The 19,709-nt window shown below is 42.4% G+C and overlaps 1 protein-coding gene across 1 annotated transcript in view; it reads left to right on the top strand.

The window, feature by feature from the left end:
• The window catches only part of SLC26A8 (solute carrier family 26 member 8), an 82,740-nt gene that overhangs the window by 52,221 nt on the left and 10,810 nt on the right, over nt 1-19,709 (top strand). Inside the window, exons 9-16 of the mRNA XM_061146534.1 lie at nt 3,690-3,837; nt 4,789-4,902; nt 10,155-10,232; nt 15,431-15,526; nt 16,833-16,939; nt 17,021-17,090; nt 17,481-17,573; nt 17,680-17,811. Coding sequence (XP_061002517.1) covers nt 3,690-3,837; nt 4,789-4,902; nt 10,155-10,232; nt 15,431-15,526; nt 16,833-16,939; nt 17,021-17,090; nt 17,481-17,573; nt 17,680-17,811 — 838 coding nt within the window. The remainder of the gene's footprint in view (nt 1-3,689; nt 3,838-4,788; nt 4,903-10,154; nt 10,233-15,430; nt 15,527-16,832; nt 16,940-17,020; nt 17,091-17,480; nt 17,574-17,679; nt 17,812-19,709) is intronic.

Genomic DNA, 19,709 nt, shown 5'->3' with positions numbered 1-19,709 from the left:
TCGAAAACCAGGGAGACTCATGTATTTTTCTCACAGCACATTATGAACCTTCTCAACTTCCAAACCTATCTGATTAACCCTCAGGGATGGGACAAGACATACCTCTGTTTTCCAAGCCTCTCTCCTGGGGTTCAGTCTTCAGCATCCCTTCTGTCTTCACCTCCTTAGACTGATTCAGTGTCCTGGTGCTACATCACTTTATCACTCTCAGTGGAAAGCCTTTTCCAAGTAGTCTGGCATTACAGAGTTCTTAAGGACTTGCAATTAATTTACATTATGGTCCCTACCAGTGACTGTGGGGCCTCACTCTTGCTTCTGTTAGGGAATTAATTCTTTAACCTTGACCAGATGAATCATTTCAGCTAAGAAAGGCAATATAACACTGTTTCTTGGCTCATGAGAAGGTTTTTGAGGAGCATTGTTCACTTCCTCTTGCTCTTCACCAGAGAATATAGCAACGAGTCCGTGATACTGGTTAACTTTCGGCATACAAAACAGAGGCTACTTTGATGCAGCCAGATAATCTCATATGCTACCACTTCTCAGTGAAATCTGGTGATGATTAAATACATTTAAAATATTGTTCAATTTTTTAAAACTGTGAGCAGACAACCTAGGTACCAGGAAATGCTATGGTAAATAAGTCTCTGCCCTCTGGGAAAAAATGACAAGGGCAACAATGAGATTGATGCTTTACATAATTATTTTATTTCATTCATTCCTGGTAGTATTACTACAAGATATTCTTTTTTTGGCTGAGGAAACTAAGAGTTACCAAGTTTAAATTACTCATCTACGCTCACATAGCTGGTCAGCATCAGAGCTACTTTCTGAACCCATTTCTATTTAATTCTAAAATCTAGTATAATAACCCCTCTATTATACTTACTCAACATTGCTGCTGGTATTAATGACTTCAAAACCACACAGTTAACCTCTGCTTATATTTTATCATAAGTTTCAAATGTACAGATAGAGAAAAAGCATTTCAGAAATGTAATTTTAGGTATTGCTTTTAACCTCTCCTTATTGCTTATCTATCCAAGGTTGCTAGAGATTAGGAAAATTGAATAATTTATGTTAGCATCCATGTCCCTCTTTAACTAAATTGCTAACAAAGAAAAAAAAAAGCTGAATGTATAGAGACCACAAGGAAGGAAAGAGCAGTAGGTTTGTACTATTAATGTGATCATAATAAATATTTAAGGTTTACTGACACAGACTTGGGCATGAAATTAAACTTCATGAATTTCATTAAATTCATGAAAATTAAAATCTCTTGCGTATCAAGAGACACTATCAACAGAGAAAAAAGACAACTCATCGAATAGGAGAAAATGTTTGCAAATTATGTATGATAAGGAATTAACATCCAAAATACATAGAGAACTCCTAAAACACAACGGAAAACAAACAACCTGACTCAAAAAGTGGGGAAAGAAATTTGAATACACATTTTTCCAAGGATAATATACAAATGGCCAATGAGCACATAAGATGCTCAACATCACTAATCATTTGGGGAATGCAAATCAAAACTACAGTGAGGTACCACCTCATATTCATTAGGATGGCTACTATTTTAAACAAGACAGAAAATAACAAGTATTTGATGAGGATGTGGAGAAAATGGAACCCATGTGCACTGTTAGTGGGAGTATAAAATGTACAGCCACTGTGGAAAGTAGTATGCTGATTCCTCAAAAAATTAAAAATAGAATTGCCATATGACCAAGCAGTTCTACTTCTGGAAGTATCCTTCCCCCAAATTACATTCCCCCCCAAAGCAGTATCTCGAAGAGATATTTTTGCACCTATATTCGTAATAGCGCTACTCACAATGGTTGAAATGTGGAAGAAACAATAAGTGTCCATCAATGGATGAGTGAATAAACAGAATGTGTTATATCCATCCAATAGAATATTATTGAGCCTTGAAAAGGAAGGAAATTCTGGCATTAACTACAACATTGATGAACCTCAAGGGCATTATTCTAAGTGAAACAAGCCAATCACAAAATGACAATTACTATTTGATCCCACTTATCTGCGGTACTTAGTAGTCAAAATTGTAAAGACAGAAAGTCAAATGTTTTTTGTCAGGGCTGAAGGGAGGGGGGAAATGGAGAGTTATTGATTAATGAGTATAGAGTTTCAGTTTTACAAGATGAAAGAATTATGGAGTAGATGGTGGTAATGGTTGCATATTATGAATGTATTTAAAAACCACTGAACGGTACATTTTAAAGTGGGTAAAATGGTAAATTTCATGTTATGTGGATTTTACCCAGTTTTTAAAAAACTGGATTAAAAAAGATGTGGATAAGAACCAGAACAATTTTTATAAAGGACAATAACTAAAATTATAATTGGAATGATTTGAGTCCAACTAGAAGGGAATACATTGAGGTTTTAGCTCTAAACCATCTTAAATACGATATCTGCCACTGGTATGATCTCAAATAGTGTAAATAAGCCATTTTTCATCAAGTTTTGTAGTTTTGCCTGCTCTATTTGTTGCCATTGGCTCTTAGCAGAAACCTCAAACTAGAAGATAAGCACATCATGTTCTCTTAACAGCTTTTGTAACATGACTTGATTTGCTGGCAGTTTTGGCAAGCTGCTGCCTCAGTTTCTTTTCTTAACTCTTAATTTTGTGAAAAAAGGTCAGGCCTGGGGCTTCCCTGGTGGTCCACCGGTTAAGAATCCTCCTGCCAGCCTGGATGGGAGGGCAGTTTGGGGGAGAAGTGCGTGAGCACTCGGTCATGTCCAACTCTGCGACCCCATGGACTGTAGCCCATCAGGCTCCTCTGTCCATGGGATTTCCCAGGCAAGAATACTGGAGTGGGTTGTCACTTCCTATTCCAGGGGATCTTCCCAACCCAGGGATCGAATGCTCGTCTCCTGCATTGGCTGGCGGATTTGTTAACCACTGAGCCACCTGGGAATCCTTGAGGGAGAAGGGAATCCTTGTACGGCTGAGTCCCGTCGCTGTTCGCCTGAAACTATAACAACATTCTTAACTGGCTGTTTGCTGTCGTTTAGTCGCTCAGTCGTGTCCGACTCTTTGCCACCCCATGGGCTGTAGCTTGCCAGGCTCCTCTGTCTATGGGATTTCCCAGACAAGAATACTGGAGTGGGCTGCCATTTCCTACTCCAGGGGATCTTCCCAACCCAGAAATCCAACCCAAGTCTCTTGCTTGGCAGGCAGATTCTTTACCACTGAGCCACCAGGGGAAGCCCTTAATTGGCTATACCTCAATATAAAATAAAAAGTTAAAAAAATCCACCTGCCAATGCAAGGGATACCGTTTCGATCCCTGGTCCAGGAAGATCGCACATGTGGCAGGCCAACTATGCCCATGGGCCACAACTACCAAACCAGTGCCCTAGAGCCAGAGCGCAGCAGCCACTAAAGCCCCTATGCCTAGAGCCTGAGTTCTGCAACAAGGGAAGCCGCACAATGAGAAGCCCATGCACCACACTAGAGAGTAGCTCCCGCTTGCTGCAACTAGAGAAAGCCCACGTGCAGCAGTGATAACGTAGAGCAGCCAAAAATAACTAAATAAATATGTTTGAAAAGTGTCAGGCCTTTTGATATGGATGATAAAGGTATGATAAGAATAGAGTGGGGGAGGTGCCCATAATGATTCCTGCTATCTAGGAATAATTCCACCGTTTTATTCCAGCTTCCTGTTTCCTGTAACTCCAGATATGAGCCATTTTACTGAAATTCTTGTAGAATCGTTCTCCTTAGCTTTAGTGAGCTCCTCTTTGCTCATATTTCTGGGCAGGAAGATTGCCAGTTTCCATAACTATAACGTCAATTCCAACCAGGTGAGAGGACAAGCCTTTCTATTACTTTCTTGGACCCTTTAATCTTTGTTCTCTAACCTGAGCCTTCTGCTAAAATGAAGACTGCAACCAGACAGTCGCTTGGACCACTATTTGAGCTATAATTAAACAAAGGTTTTTGAGAAGTGTGACATCCTTAACTCTGAAGCTACCTGAATTAATATGCATGTTGTTACTCTAGAACAGATACGGGGTAGGGAGGCATATGTTGTTAAGTTGGCAGGGTTCCTCTGCTCTCCTTTTATCTTCCTTTCCACCAAGTCCTTAGAAGTCTACCACGTACCATGGCGCAACAAGAAGTACAGTGGAATGTCAAAACTAGGCTAATAACATAATTCAATTGGTCTCCCAGAAATAGTCTTTGTCACTTTTTTTAAAAAGTCTCTAACCATTCTGAGTTTGGCCCATTCCCTAGAAATCAAAAAGGAAACAGGGGGACTTCCCTGGCGGTTCAGTGGTTAGGACCTGGTGCTTTCACTGCTGTGGCCCAAGGTTCAATCCCTGGTCAGGGAACTAAGATCTCACAAGCCCCTTGGTGTAGGCTGGTACCGAGTGGTTAGGATCCCAGGCTTTCACTCCGAGGCCCAGGTTCAGTTGGTGTCCCACTTTGACTTTAGGATAGTATAAAAGGAAGCGAGAAAATAGTACTTTGTGTCTCTCTGTCATCCTAGTGATCAAGTGAAAGAGAATAATAAGGCAAAAGTCTCATTTTCTCACTTTGGATAAGGGCTTTCCTTGTGATCTTTAGCTAAAGTGAAGAAATCAAATTTGCCATCCTTCAGTTCTTTCCAATAATCTTTCAGTGTTATTTGAAGTGATACAAACAACCTTATCTTCATATACAAGAAATAACAGTGTAACTTTAGTGCAAACTCAAGTCAGCCTTCTTCCTTGACAAAAAACGGGCCTAAAGTATTTGCCATTTCTTTACAGGATTTAATAGCCATTGGCCTTTGCAATGTCGTCAGTTCATTTTTCAGATCTTACGTGTTTACTGGTGCTGTTGCCAGGACCATTATCCAGGACAAAACTGGAGGAAGACAACAGGTGTGTGCAATAGAATTTGATCTCTAATATACAGAGATAATTATGTCTATTTATATGTATATTCACAGAAGGGGATTATATTAGTTTAACCATATTGCTGTTTTACAGTTATGCTTGTTGGGAGGAATTTGTATTATGCTTGTTGGATCTCATGCTTGGCTTAATTTTTGCTTAGCTTTTGTCTTAAAAGCTATCTGTCAATGAGGAATTTGAAGATCATTTTCTGTAAAAATATTACTGTTAAAGGCTTCTATATATTAGCCCACAAGAAGCTACTTTCCATGTAATAAAGCTAAAAGATAATATTTCAGGTAAACCAACTATCACCTATTAACATCTTTTTCTATGGGGAGATACATTCTCAGCCCTAGTCAGTGAAAGTAATAAGACAACTCTCACCTTCCTGACAGCAGGACTAGAAACTTTTCTAACTCCTCAAAGGACATGACAGGAGACTCTAGTCTTTGTCTAGGTGAGCTTAGGGAATTTACGTTCATTCTGCCTTTGTGTAAGAGAAAATTGTGTAGGTCAGATCCTCTTCAGATATCCTGAATTAGTAAACTAAATATACAGGTGTATGGAAGGGAAGAGGAAACGAAGAATGATGGCAAAGTTTTAAAGGGAAGCTCTCTGTCCAGTTTTCTGGCATGAGATTTTCTAAGTCCAATATTCAAGTGTTTTAGACTGACCAGATAAAAGTTAAACAGTTTACAACATGAGAGGTAGCCCATCTCAGTTACATAGCCTGAATAAGTGTCAAAGAACTATCAGACTTGAACCTGGAATAAGCCCATGGACTGAGTCAGGGTTCAGGAGGCAGAGAATCAGAAGCCACAGACAAGCTGGAGCCACACCAGCACAGCAGGGGGAGGAATTGCTGTGGTCAGAAAGAAAAGTGTCAGGGGCTCCCTGGTGGCCCAGTGGTTGAGACTTTGCCTTCCAGTGCAGGGGGTATGGGATCAGTGTCTGGCTGGGAAGCTAAAATCCCACACATACCTTAGAGCCAAAAAACCAAAACATAAAGCAGAAGCAATAGTGTCACAAATTCAATAAAGACTTTAAAAGTGGACCACATTAAAAAAAAAAATCTTAAAAAAAAAGTAAAGTGTCAGAAGAATGGACACAAAACTCGAATGGGGAAAGAGAAAGTGTCACAGTTTATGGGTGAAATATCAGGTGAAAGCTAATAAAAGAAGATTGGGCAGTGGTATGAGCATGGGTCTAGAGTAAGACTGTATGATTTTATGTGGACCGAGTTTTGTCAGAGAGCTTCTACCAAACACACTGGCCTTTTAAGGGGTAGCTGTTCTGCGCTACTGTCTGATCAGAGAAGGAAGATGAGTTTTGTTAAAAAACAATGATGTTCTATGCAAGTGAAGTCAAAATAAGAGGATTTTATGATAAGAAAAAATGGAAATAGCTTTTCCAGACATCAGTTCCCTTTAACTTGTGACCACACACTTTGTTTATTTAGTATACAAGCATAACAAATTTGGGGAGAAATGATGCACATGGTCGGGAAAAAATCAATCACAATGCAAGTAAAATTAAGTGCAGAATAAACACAATAAATGTTAAAGTGCCATAAATACTTCAGGAAGGAAAATGATGGAGGAACTGGGGCTTTTCTGGATCACCATGAGAGGTTTAGAATATGTATAGATGGAGGGAAGGAAGATGGGCTTCCGTTCAGCTTTGGAGTTGCCTTTAGCCTGTTGGGCAAAGTGACTTTCATTCTGTTTTCTGCTGTGGCTTCGTTCTCCCCTGCCAAAGACATCTCTCTATGTGGTGTAGTGACCCTTCACAGGGAAGCATGTCCCTCAGGATGCTGGTAAGGTCTTCCCCAAGACCCCGACTTGCCCAGGACAAATCTCCAGTTCAAGCAGAGAATGCCCGTGGCCCCTGACCCTCCACATTTGAGCTTCCCCACCTCCAATCTGAGTTTCTGATCTGGACTCACTCCACCTTCTTCCCTAGCAGGGGTTCTTCTCTCTACCCTTCTCCTCTGGGGACTTTTTAATTCAGCCTGCCTGAGAACACCCTCATTTTTTCAAAGCTTCCCAGGACTGCAGAAAAGAGAAGCTTAGGGGCTGGCTCTGAACCTATTTGATATGACCGGCCACCAAGAGCCACTTACGTACATGTGTATGTATGTATGTCTGACATACATAAACACGGTGTAAAATGCGTCTGGATTTCACTTTAATTTCTCCCTGTCTAGAAACTTGTCTTCACTGGTTGCAGCAAAACCTATCAGCCCTTCAGCCCTGGCCTGAACCTTAAGTGATGGCAGGCCAGCCGAACTGTCCTCCCTCTTCTCGCTGATCCAGTTCTGACCCTGTGCTTCCCTCTTCTCTCTGATTGTGTTCCTTTCCTTGTTCCCTGCTTTCCAAGGATGAGCTTCTTGCCTTGTCCCCAGGCTCCCAGAACTGCTTTACCCTATTCCTTCTTTTTTTTAAGTTGGAGCTTTACAATGTTGTGTTAGCTTCTGCTGCACTGTCATGAATCTGTTTTGTGTATACACGTAACCCCTCCCTCTTGGATCATCCCCAACCCCCTCCCCAACCCCAGGTCATCACAAAGCACCGAGCCAAGCTCCCCGTGCTACAGAACAGCGCCCCACTAACTATTTTACACCCAGTATGTATATATCACATGTCAGTCCTACTCTCCCAATTCGTCCCACCCTCCTCTTCCAGGTCTGTGTCCACGTACGTGTCCATTCTGTCTGTGTCTTTATTCCTGCCCTGCAAATAGGCTCATCTGTACCATTTTTCTAGATTCCACATTTATGCATTTGTTTTTCTCCTTCTGACTTCCTTCACCCCCAGAACTGCTTTTAAAAATGAGCTATTATTTTTAAAAAAGAAAAGAAATAAATCATCACAAAAGGAAATGAGTTGCATTCTCTTTAGAGAAAGCAGATGGGGCAGTGGAGAGAGACTGGGTTTTGGAGTCAGTTGGTCAGGTGGATTGAAACCTGACTCTGTAGTTCCTAGATGTGTGACCTTGGGAAGTTACTTTCACTTTCTGGGGTTCTAGTCCTCATCTGTAAGATGGGGATAAGGATAACCTTTCAGTTGTGAGAATTAAACTGGATGACAACAGAGCTTCTGCCCCAGGTCCCTAGTGTGCTGGTCGGTGTATGGTAATGTTCTGTCCACTGCTTGTGGAGCAATTGTTGTCTGAGGCTATTAATGTCACTAGTGGCTGTGCTTTATGAGAACTCACATTGCTTTGAGTCCCCGGGAAGAAGGTAGGGTCAGTCTTGGTTCAAGAAAGCCTGAAAAAGTGATGGAAAATCAAAGTGGAAAAGCAAAACATCTATGAGATGTCAAGTTGTATTAATATATGCTCGCTGCCTCTAGGCCCCGTTCACGCACTGAGTCTGGGATTCTGAGAATCACCATGCATCCTCCTAAGGCACAACGCCACTAAGGATGGCCCTCCGATCCCAAAGCCCACTCCTTTGCGTGTGCAGCCATGAAAGTGAAAGTGAAAGTCATTCAGTCGTGTCTGGCTCTTTGCGGTCTCATGGACTATGCAGTCCATGGAATTCTCCAGGCCAGAATACTGGAGTGGGTAGACTTTCCCTTCTCCAGAGGATCTTCCCAACCGAGGATCGAACCCAGGTCTCCTGCATTGCAGGCGGATTCTTTACCAGCTGAGCTAGCAGGGAAGCAGCCATGGGGGACAGACAATTATTGGCAGGCCTCCCTGAGCAGCTAGATTTATGGGATTTCAGTGTTTGGTTTATCGTCATTTTATACTAGGTTTTATACAGCTAATTTTGGTGTCTGTATGTCTTTGTTCCCTTAAAAGTAATCCAAAAAACTTTGGAGGATAGAAGTAGTAGGAAGGAGAAGTCCTGATATGTTTTCCTGTGCTAAGCAAAGCCGTTTCTTCTATAGCGTGAGACCGCCTGAAGCTCGACCCTAAAATTCAATGTGGCAACAGGCTGAGTTGTACACTGGCTGCAGGAGCTTATGGCTTCAGTTACCTTTTTCAGTTCCACAGTGTATAAAATGTTTGCCATGAGAACTTCCTGAGTTTCAGTTACAGTGATCCATTTTCCTGAATCCTTCTGCCTACATTCTTCTCTCAGGGTTCAACTTTTCCACCTTGGGTTGGTCCCTTAGCTGTGTATCAGTCAGGGTGGAGAAAAAAGGAAGCAGGATATTGATTTCATTGCAGTTATTTTCAGTAACACGTTTCTATGGCAAATAGCAGTGAGCAGTGAGAGAGAACCCAGTAGGAAGTCTTTTTCACACCTAATAAAAAAGAGAAAAAAGATTAGACAATCATTGCTGCATGGTCATTTAATGGTTTAGATTTAAAGTTGCTTGTTTGTGTTAGTATATGCTATTGTTTTGATTTGTGGCTACAGTTTTATCCTCCCCCCCCACCCTTATCACCATGAGAAATTACACTGCTTTGTATTATTTTTTTCTGTTTAAGTAGGGACTTATCCAATGGAAATTTATCAACAGAGGACACAATGAGTTCAAGATTATGTCCAGAGAGCCTTAAGATTATAAAGAGAAGTATGTTTTTTAGCTTTCTACCTGTATTTGACAATCTGAATCACTGCTTCCCAAGTAGTACGAACCCAGAGGAGTCAACTCAGCTGGAACAGGATCCAGAGCTGCTGTCAACAGCCCTGACTCATGTTCGTTACCTTTCTTTCTTTTTTTTTTTTTTTTTTTGATGGTATCAAGGCAGAGAGAAACAAAAGTAGAAAAATCAGAAGTGAATATCATGGCATTAAGATGAAGCACCACTGAAGCTGTTAGATGGGAAACTATGCAAACCCCAAAAGAGTTAGGTGGAACAGTTGGGATTTTAGGGCTGGCAGTGATGGGTCTACCAAGGCTTTTCAAAACTACTCAAGGAAGGTTAAAGTCCGGAGGAAATGAAGGCCGGATTTGAGGAGACTTCAGATTCACAGCACAAAGTTATGGCAAGAAAGATTCGTATATCCAAGACCATCTGGAACTTTTCAGGAACCCTTCATACATTCAGTCATTAAGTATTTATTGAGTACCTGGTATGTGTTGAGCATTTTGATAAGAACTAGCAATGTCAGTTCACCGAAAACGCACTTATGTTAGATGGTCATACATATTCAGCCCCTTTTAAGAAAAAAAACAAAAACAAAAATGACACGCTTGTCACCAAGCAGAAGGCCTCAGTCGCAGACAGGGACCAGTACATTCCTGATGCTCTCTCCCCAACTGGCTCTGTCTCCTCAGTTTGCATCTCTGGTAGGCGCAGGCATCATGCTGCTCCTGATGATGAAGATGGCACGCTTTTTCTACAAACTGCCAAACGTAAGTAGACCTGATCAGATGCCTGAGTCAGATCACATCTTGGTGGGGGCCTCTCTGAGGGGGACTGCATTCTGCTCATCTCCAGTGGTTGCCCCAGGCTATTTCTGGTTCCTTTCCTTTAAAATAACTGCCTCTACCAAAAGAATCCACCTGCAATGCAGGAGACCTGGGTTTGATCTGTGGGTTAGGAAGATCCCTGGGGGAGGGCATGGCAATCCACTCCAGTATTCTTTTATTTATTTATTTTTTAAATTGAAGGATAATTGCTTTACAGAATTTTGTTATTTTCTGTCAAACCTCAACACTCCAGTATTCTTTCCTGGAGAATCCCCATGGATAGGATCACAAAGAGTTGGACACAACTGAGTGACTCAGCACCTCATAGGACTAGGAGTTAAACACGATAATATGTATAATGTAGAGAGAACAGTTTTGAGCTAATAATAAGCGCTCAAGAAACAATTGTGATTCTTCTCATCCTCATTAATCTTTTTTTAAAAATTGCTTTAGCTGTAAAGTAAGCTTTTAGAAGTAAGGATTCAGTTAAATATGACCAAAATAGACTTCAGATGCCAGAACGCCCATTACCAACACAGGCTTGGAAACTCATTGTGCATTCATGCCATCTGTTTTCCTAAACAGTTTCCATAAGTCCTTGTTCTGCGTTCATGTGAACTCAATCCCCCTACCGCTGCCACCCTGTCTTTTGGTCGGTTCACAACACTGAAAGTTGAGTTTTAATTCTGTATTCAGCTAGAATGCCTCTATGTACTTCCATGCCATTTCTTCCCTTTGTGTGAAATGAATGATGACTTTCCATTTAGATATGCCAGTTGCATTAATTACTGACTATAATTAATTTGTTCTAAGTTACAGTATAGGTCAATGCCCAGTGTCCGTGATTTCTTTTTAAATGTCCTCCGTGTTCCCTTTAGTCATTTTTAGATAGTACTAAGGTGGGGAGGTGGGGCTTCCCTGGTGGCTCAATGGTAAAGAATCTGCCTGCAATGCAGGAGACCTGGGTTCAATCCCTGGCTTGGGAAGATCCGCTGGAGGAAGGGCATGGCAACCCACTCCAGTACTCTTGCCTGAAGAATCACATGGACAGAGGAACCTGGCGGGCTGCAGTCCATAGGGTCGCACAGCGCTGGACATGACTGAAGCGACTAAGCAGCAGCAGCAGGGGAGTAGATTTTATTCCTGGTGTGGCAGCTTGCTTACCCACTGACGTAGCAGCCCCTAAGCTGGAGTGGTTGTAAATATTATACCCATCCCAAATATACATGTTTGGGACTTCCCTGGTGGTTCACTGGTGAAGAATTCGCCTGCCAAGCAGGAGACGCAGGTTCAATCCCTGGGTCAGGAAGATGCCCTGGAGAAGGAAATGACAACCCACTCCAGTCCAGTATTCTTGCCTGAGAAATCCCATGGACAGAGGAGCCTGGCAAGTTACAGTCCATGGGGTTACAAAAGAGTCGGACACGACTTAGCAACTAAACAACAATTCCACCTGGTGAATATCACGTTTCAGTAGAACAGGACCATCTTAAGGCTGTTGCTGCCTTTGGTTCTTGTGATTCAGGGATCTTGGAAACCAGCCATGGAATATATGCATGGTGGGTGGGATTAAGCTTGTGTTTATCACACAAGCTGTCCTCTGATTCCTAGCAGAAGTCATCTCCAGAATGAGGCTTATGTAGCATCTTTGGAGCTATAATTCTTGGGAGTCTATTTTTGGTGGGCCACTCACTAATTTACTTTGGACAGTGATATTTTTCCTTTATAGCATGAAAAATCAGAGTTTTTTAAAAAAAAATCTCAAATAAAAATCTGTCCGAATTTACTGCAGGGTAGTGATAAAAGTGAGGCTTCCCAGATGGTTCAGTGGTAAAGAGTCTTCCTGCCAAGGCAGGAGATGCAGGAGATATGGGATCGATCCCTGGGTTGGGAAGATCCCCTGGAGAAGGAGATTGCACCCCACTCTGGTATTCTTGCCTCGAAAATCCCATGGACAGAGGTGGGTTACAGTCCACCTTACAGAGGTGTGTTACAGTGGGGTTCCAAAGAGTCACACATGACCAAGCACACAGGCATGCATGCACAGTGATAAAAGCAGGTAAGCCCTTCCTTACTATAAATATGTTGGGGATAGAACAGCCCTTGCTTTTGGCCAACCATGTTCTGGAACGTTATTTTTACATCATCTAGTTAGGATGTTGCTGGGTGAGAAAATGCGAACACAATCTGATCAGTGGAATAACTGAATTTCTATAACCGTGGCTCTCTGTGAGGATTAAACCATGAATGGTTCCTTCCTGTCTTTATTGGAGTATAATTGCTTTACAATGTTCTGTTGGTTTCTGCAGCACAACATCGTGAATCAGCCATATGTATACATTTGTTTTCTCCCTGTTGAGCTTCCCCTCCCATTCCTCCACTCTAGGAAGCACCTATCCTTCCTTCTTTGAAGGACTGTGGGTAGTTTGTTGCAAAATTCTTGGGAGAGTAATTGGTAGAGCATCCTGGCAAGGATCTCAACTAGTGAGCAAGGGACCCAATATACATTTTTTAAATGTAATACAAACAGTGTATTCAATATTGTTCCAGTTTTGTGTGGAAAAAAAATACATAGGCTACACCAAAATGTTATCTCTTGTATGATGGAAAATATATACAAATTCAGTTCTTCTTTGCACATGAGCATGTTTTATCTTCATATTCAGAAAGGTAAACATTGTTATTGTATATTTCATGAAAAAGATTTGTCTCCCTGTCATGCTCTGTGTGTATGCTCAGTCATTCAGTCCTGTCCGACTCTGTGACCCCACGAACTGTAGCCGCCAGGCTCCTCTGTCCATGGAATTCCCCAGGCAAGGATACTGGAACGGTTGCCGTTTCCTCCTCCAGAGAATCTTCCTGACCCCGGTATCAAACTCACGTCTCCAGTGTCTCCTGCATTGGCAGGTGGATTCTTTACCACTGAGATACCTCGGGAGCCCTCATACTCCACACCTCAAGTCAAAAGTCTTGTAAAAGTTGAAGTTGAATTTCTCCCTACTGATTGCAGAAATTTGGGGAGATTCTTGACTGGTAAGAAGATGAAGCTGGAAAACAAGTAATTTCTGCTGACTTCATTTTTGTTCCTCCCCCCTCTACTGACTTGCTGCATCCAACTGGTTACTGAGTAAACTCAGAAAACCAGAGTAAGCCTGGATCCAAGCCACTTCCGAGAGTGGGATCAGTTCTAATTGGCTAGATGGCTAGGAAAAGGATGAGAAATGTTTCTTAAAGTATGTTAGATTCTGCTTTGAGGCCCTGATGATTTTATATCCCTATGAATATTGATCTTCATTTTCTTATATTTAAGACATTGTCTTTCCATTATAAAAGGAGACATGCTTGCTTTTTAAACTTTGGGAAATTCATAATAGATAAAAATCTATTTTTTAGATAGATTGGTCACACACTGAGGTGGCAGTCCCTGAAGCCACAATCACAAATAAACCACTATTAACATTTTGGCATATACCTAACCAATATTATTCTCTATAAACAGATAGTATTTACTTTGTATGCTGTTGTTGTTTAGTCACTAAATCGTGTCTGACTCTTTGCAACCCGTGAACTGGGCTCCTGCCAGACTCCTCTGTCCATGGGATTTCCCAGACAAGAATATTGGAGTGGGTTGCCATTTCCTTCTCCAGGGGATCTTCCCGACCACAAGGATTGAACCTGCGTATCCTGCATTGGCAGGCAGATTCTTTACCACTGAGCCACCAGGGAAGCAGTCTTTACTTTGTGTGATTGTGATCTAACTGTACTCACAGTCTGGTATTCTTGTTAATTTCATATATAATGTGATACTCTTACTATCACTTATTAATCATTTTAAATTAGGTTATCTGAGGTTTTTTTTATTATAAATAACACAACAATGAGCAATTTTGTACACCTGCCCTTTTCTATATTTAGGATAGATTTTCTAAGGGGAAAACAAAAGTTCTGTATGAAAGCATATCAATCAGTATTTCTTGCTCAGTCGCTTCAGTCATGTCCAAGTTTTTGCGACTCTATGAACTGTAGCCTGCCAGGCTCCTCTGTCCATGGGCTTCTCTAGGCATAAATACTGGAGTGGGTTGCCATGCCCTTCTCCAGGGGATCTTCCCAACCCAGGGATCAAATCTGCATATTTTAAGTCTCCTGCATTGACAGGCGGGTTCTTTACCACTAAGAACCCCCTGGGAAGCCCTAGTATTTCTTAATATATTGCCAAATTATTTTTCAAAAGGGCAATACCCATTTTTAATGGAATGTCCTCAATGTTTTAAATTTGCTAATTTAATGTGATGGACCAAAACAGTGGTATCTCACTGTTGAAATAATCGTAGTACATCATGATTAGGCTTGGGGTAAAAAAAAAAAACACCAAATTGAAACTATTTCAGAATTTCTGTGAGTGGACGTTCTCCTAATTTGTCCTCCCATCTGAGAATGGTTTCTAAGCAATATCAGTCACATAGGTTATGTCACTCAAACTAGGCAAAGCAAGGTCAAATAGGCACAGAATGGGACAAACGGCCAGAGGTGCCAGCCAGCCTCCCTGTGGGTCTTTCCTCATCCTTACACCAGAAGTGACAACACGGAAACAGAAGGGGCGAGAGGATCATAACCTGTGGCTGCTCTTCCTCTCACTGTCTGTGTGAGTAACCAGTGACCTGAATCTAAAAGGGGCATGTGGGGACTTCCCTTGTGGTCCAGTGGCTAAAACTTCGCCTTCCAATCCAGCAGGGTATGAGTTCAGTCCCTGGTCAGGGAGCTAAGATTCCACATGTCTTGCAGCCATAAAAAACCAAAACATAAGACAGAAGCAATATTGTAACAAATTCAATAAAAATGGTCCACATTCAAAAGCTCTAAAATAAAAGGGGCTTTTGAGAGCTGTCACTGGCCAAGTGAGTCACACGGCCTGACTGTGTCTTGTGAGTCTGATAAATTATAAAGGTGAGCAGAGACAAAATGTGGGGAATAGTTATTTGATTGGACAGTGAGTTGCAGCACAGACCTGGTATTGGTATGAAATATTAGTGCAGAATACCTCTGTGTGGCAAGGCTGACCAAGCCTCTGTGGTTCCTTTGTGGAAATTTGGAAGCTTTACCCATGAAGGGAAAATGAAGCAGGGTTTATTTTTTCCCCACAGGCTATAGTGGCTGGTATTATCCTGAGTAACGTCCTGCCCTACCTTGAAGTTGTTTATACCCTACCCAGTCTGTGGAAGCAGAGCCAGTATGACTGTGTGAGTGGAGATGCGCTGGGGAGGTTGGGAAGGATGGAGGGGAAGCCTGCAGAGAGAGGACGAGAACACGCGAAAGTGACCAGTGTGAACCCACCATCTGATGCGTCTCTGCTGTTGCTCAAAAAATGGGAGTCAAGGTTATTGGGTGCACAGAAATACTGAGACCCCATTCCAACTATATGAAGTTCGATAAAACAGAAGTAATTAAGCAGCTGCAGTTACACACAGATCTAGTAAAAAGGGTTCAGCATACATGGCATATTTGAATGACTTTTAATCTGGTTAATAGAACTACATTGCAGGAGACAGGAAACAAATCCTAACAAGAGAAGAGGGCGTCTTGCCAGGAAGGGTAACTGATGGAGTGCTCCCCTTTTCTCTAGAGAAGAAAACTAGAGGACATATAGGGGAAATCGCAAGAAATGAAAGATAGGGGATGGTGATGCAATGAGAGGCGAGGGACCCAGAAGAGGAAAGAGACCATTTTTGGATCCAGGTCCCTGAGAAGTTAAGAGGGGAATGTGGTCCAGTATACAGTTAGAGCTTCTAGTCTTTGGAGCGGAGACAGCACTTCCAACAGCCCCGGAGAGAACAAGGGAAGGTTGAGTGCAGAAACTAACAAACAGTAAACAGGAGTAAACAGTTAAGGGATTTTCAACCCATCTTCTTTTTAAAAAAATTTTTTTTATTGGGGTATAGTTGATTCACAATTCTGTGCTAGTTTCAGGTGTACGAAGTGAATCAATTATACATAAACATATATCCACTCCTTTTAAAAAAATTCTTTCCCCATATACACAGTAGCGTATAAATGTCAGTCCCAACCTTCCAATTTATCCCTCCCCCTCAGCCTATCTTCGTTATGAAAATGAAAGTCAAATCACCTGCTGAGAGATGGAGTAGGTGGTGGGACAGGGGCTTGAAAAGGATGTTAAAGATTCCTAATGACTATCATGGGTCTTAAAATAGCAACCAGTAATTTGGTCCGTGTTCTGGGTTGCTTTCCAAACAGTATTTCTAATCTCAATAAATTCTATAAAGCAGATATTATTGCCCCAATTTTTCACAAGCGGAAACTGACATTTTAAAGAGAGATGTGACCAAGAATGCATAAAAGAATTGCTAGGCAGCCCTAGGGCCCAATCATTTGTGACAGCATCAGTCCATGTGGCTGTGGAATTTGTTCTCTAAATCCTAGGTGTTAGGAGAGAAAGGATAAAGGTGAATTGAGGAAGAGGACTTGTGATTGTCTCAATTCTGCTTGTTGTCACGGTCTCCCTTTCTCTTCCTTCCTCTTTTCCATAAGCTCATTTGGATGGTGACATTCTTGTCTGCAATTTTACTGGGACTGGACATTGGACTAGTTGTTGCAGTAACTTTTGCCTTCTTCATCATCACTGTTCAGTCACACAGGTATTTTGTCTGGGGTAATAGGAGGTGGGCCATGTCAAGGTGAAGCAACTGTGACCTAAAGGCAAATGCATTTCCTTACAGAACTAAGATTCTCCTCCTGGGTCAGATCCCTAACACCAATATTTATAGAAGCTTCCAAGACTATCGGGAGGTAAGAATCCAAATGAGTCCCACTCCTTTGCCCAAAGGATGGGATGGACCACGCCTGCTGCTTAGTTTTTCTACAAAAAAACCTAAGCTCCTTTGTTCCTCTCTGCTGCTCTGCAGATAAGGATTTACAAAGGCGGGGAAAATGATGCAGCCAGTTAAGGATAATTTTAAATGTACTTCAGAGGGAGGAGGGCCAAGAAAAAGAGAGGTGTGAAGAAATAAGAGGGGAAAAGAAGAAAGCAGGGGGTGAAAACCAGAGGGAGGAATTTGTTAGTTCTTGATGCTTATAAAGAACACAGATTCTCCAGGATGTTCTAAGGATTTTTTTTTTTCCTTACTCCATAAAAGAGCTGAAAAATTGCCCTCAAGTGTACATTTATTTGTCTTACAGGTTACGAACATTCCAGGGGTGAAGATCTTCCAGTGCTGCAATGCCATCACATTTGTCAACGTTCACTACCTCAAGCGCAAGGTTTTAGAGGAGGTGAGGGCTGTCCTCTGCTTCTCTGCCACCTGCTTCCCTCTCGGTCCCAGAGTGTTCTCCCCTCCCCCACTCACCACTTGAATTAGACCCAGCATATGTCTTTCAGATTGAGATGGTAAAGGTGCCTCTTACAGAAGAAGAAATTTATACCCTGTTCAGTCAAAATGAAGAGGGCGCACAGCGAAGACGGATTTGTCGGTGTTACTGCAACTGTGATGATCCAGAGCCATCGCCCAGGGTTAGAGACATCTCGTCTTTTCTCCTACATTTTATAAAGAAACGCACTAGTAGAATGTTTTTTTAAATTATTTATTTGTTTGTTTATTTGTATCATTGCGCTGGGTCTTCGTTGCTATGAGCAGACTTTCTCTAGTTGCAGCAAGCGGCTACTCTCTAGCGCACAGGCTTCTCGTTGCAGTGATTTCTTTTGTTGCGGAACACAGACTCGTGTTCTTGCCTGGAGAATCCCATGGACAGAGGAACCTGGCGGGCTATAGTCCTTGGGATCGCAAGTGTTGGACACGACTTAGCGACTAAACCACCAACCACCACAGACTTTAGGGTACACGGGCTTCAGCAGATGTGGCGCATGGGCTTAGCTGCCCTGCGGCAGGTGGGATCTTCCCAGACCAGTGATTGAACCAGTGGCCCCTGCATTGGCAGGCAGATTCTTATCCACTGTACCACCAGGGAAGCCCCACACTAATAGTTTTCTAAAAAAAGAAAGAAAAAGAAAATCTAAACTCCTTCAGGGATTTTAACTCATAGAAGAACCATGAACAATCAGAAATCTCCGTTTCTACTCAGAAATGGAGACCGAGGTTCCTTTTCAGGTCAGATCTTACCCTGAGAGTAGGAGGCGGGAGGAGATGTCTCAAGTTCTGACTCCCTTCTCAACCAACGACCAGTGACTTATCTGAGCTCAGAGCACAGTCTGCTTGTTGAGATTGTCAGTAGCTCGCTGGTTGTCCCTGTTTTCCTTGACTTTAATCTTAGCTCCCTGGCTGTAGATTTCTGAGAACAAGTGACTGAAAGATTGTTTCCTAATTTGCAGCAGGGTCAAGGGCAGGGTCAAGCTGGCTGGGGTTCCCAAGGGTCTGTTAGGGTCTCCTGATATCAGTCTGTGACCAGGGAAATGATGATGTGGTAGGGAGGGTGGAGAAGAAGACAAGCTTCAGAAGATTATTCTAGCAGCTGAGTTAAAGTGCTCTTTCATTTCCAACTCAGACTTGGTCTAAATATTCCCTTTCCCCAGAGCAGGGCTGTTCATTTCCATCTTTGAGGACTTCATGTGTACCTACGCCCTGGAGCGGCAGCCATATCTACACACACACACACACATACATGCACACACACTCATTTCCCACCCACCTCCTCACATGAAGTGAAATGAAGTCACTCAGTCGTGTCCGACTCTTTGCGACCCTGGGGACTGTAGCCCGCCAGGCTCCTCTGTCCATGGGATTCTCCAGGCGAGAATACTGGAGTGGGTTGCCATTTCCTTCTCCAAGGGATCTTCCCATCCCAGGAATTGAACCCAGGTCTCCTGCATTGCAGGCAGATGCTTGAACCTCTGAGCCACCAGGGAAGCCCTCCTCACATGGGCACCAACAAATACAGAACATGCACTTATGTGTGTGTGACGCAGCATGGACTGTAGCCCATCAGGCTCCTCTGTCCATTGGATTCTCCAGGCAAGAATACTGGAGTGGGTTGCCATTTCCCTCGCCAGGGGATCTTCCCATTCCGGAAATTGAACCCACATCTCCTGCATTGGCAGGTGGATACTGAGCCACCCGGGGAAGCCCATTCGCATTCCCATACAGCTGAATGGAGCATACTTCTCCTGAGCTCCTGGAAAATACAAACTTCCCTGCCAAGAGGAACAACTCTACTAGTAGAATTAACACTGTCTCTGATTTTTGTTTTGCATCCACATTGCACTGATTATGGTAGAGAGTGTTTATAGGGCATCAGAGAATATATTTTAGAGTAGGATACAATCATCTAGTATTTGTTGGGCTTATACTAGGTACCCAGAACTATGATACTATGAAAAAGAAAACCAAATGCTTAGGGGCCTCTGCCTCTAGGTCTTTCTTTTTAATTGTGATATAAAGCAGATAACATAAAATC

The sequence above is a fragment of the Dama dama genome, chromosome 7 (genome assembly GCF_033118175.1).
Source record: "Dama dama isolate Ldn47 chromosome 7, ASM3311817v1, whole genome shotgun sequence".
In the NCBI taxonomy this organism is placed as follows: Eukaryota; Metazoa; Chordata; class Mammalia; order Artiodactyla; family Cervidae; genus Dama; species Dama dama.
Note: the sequence above shows the minus strand (reverse complement) of the source record. Positions and strands in the feature narration are given on the sequence as shown.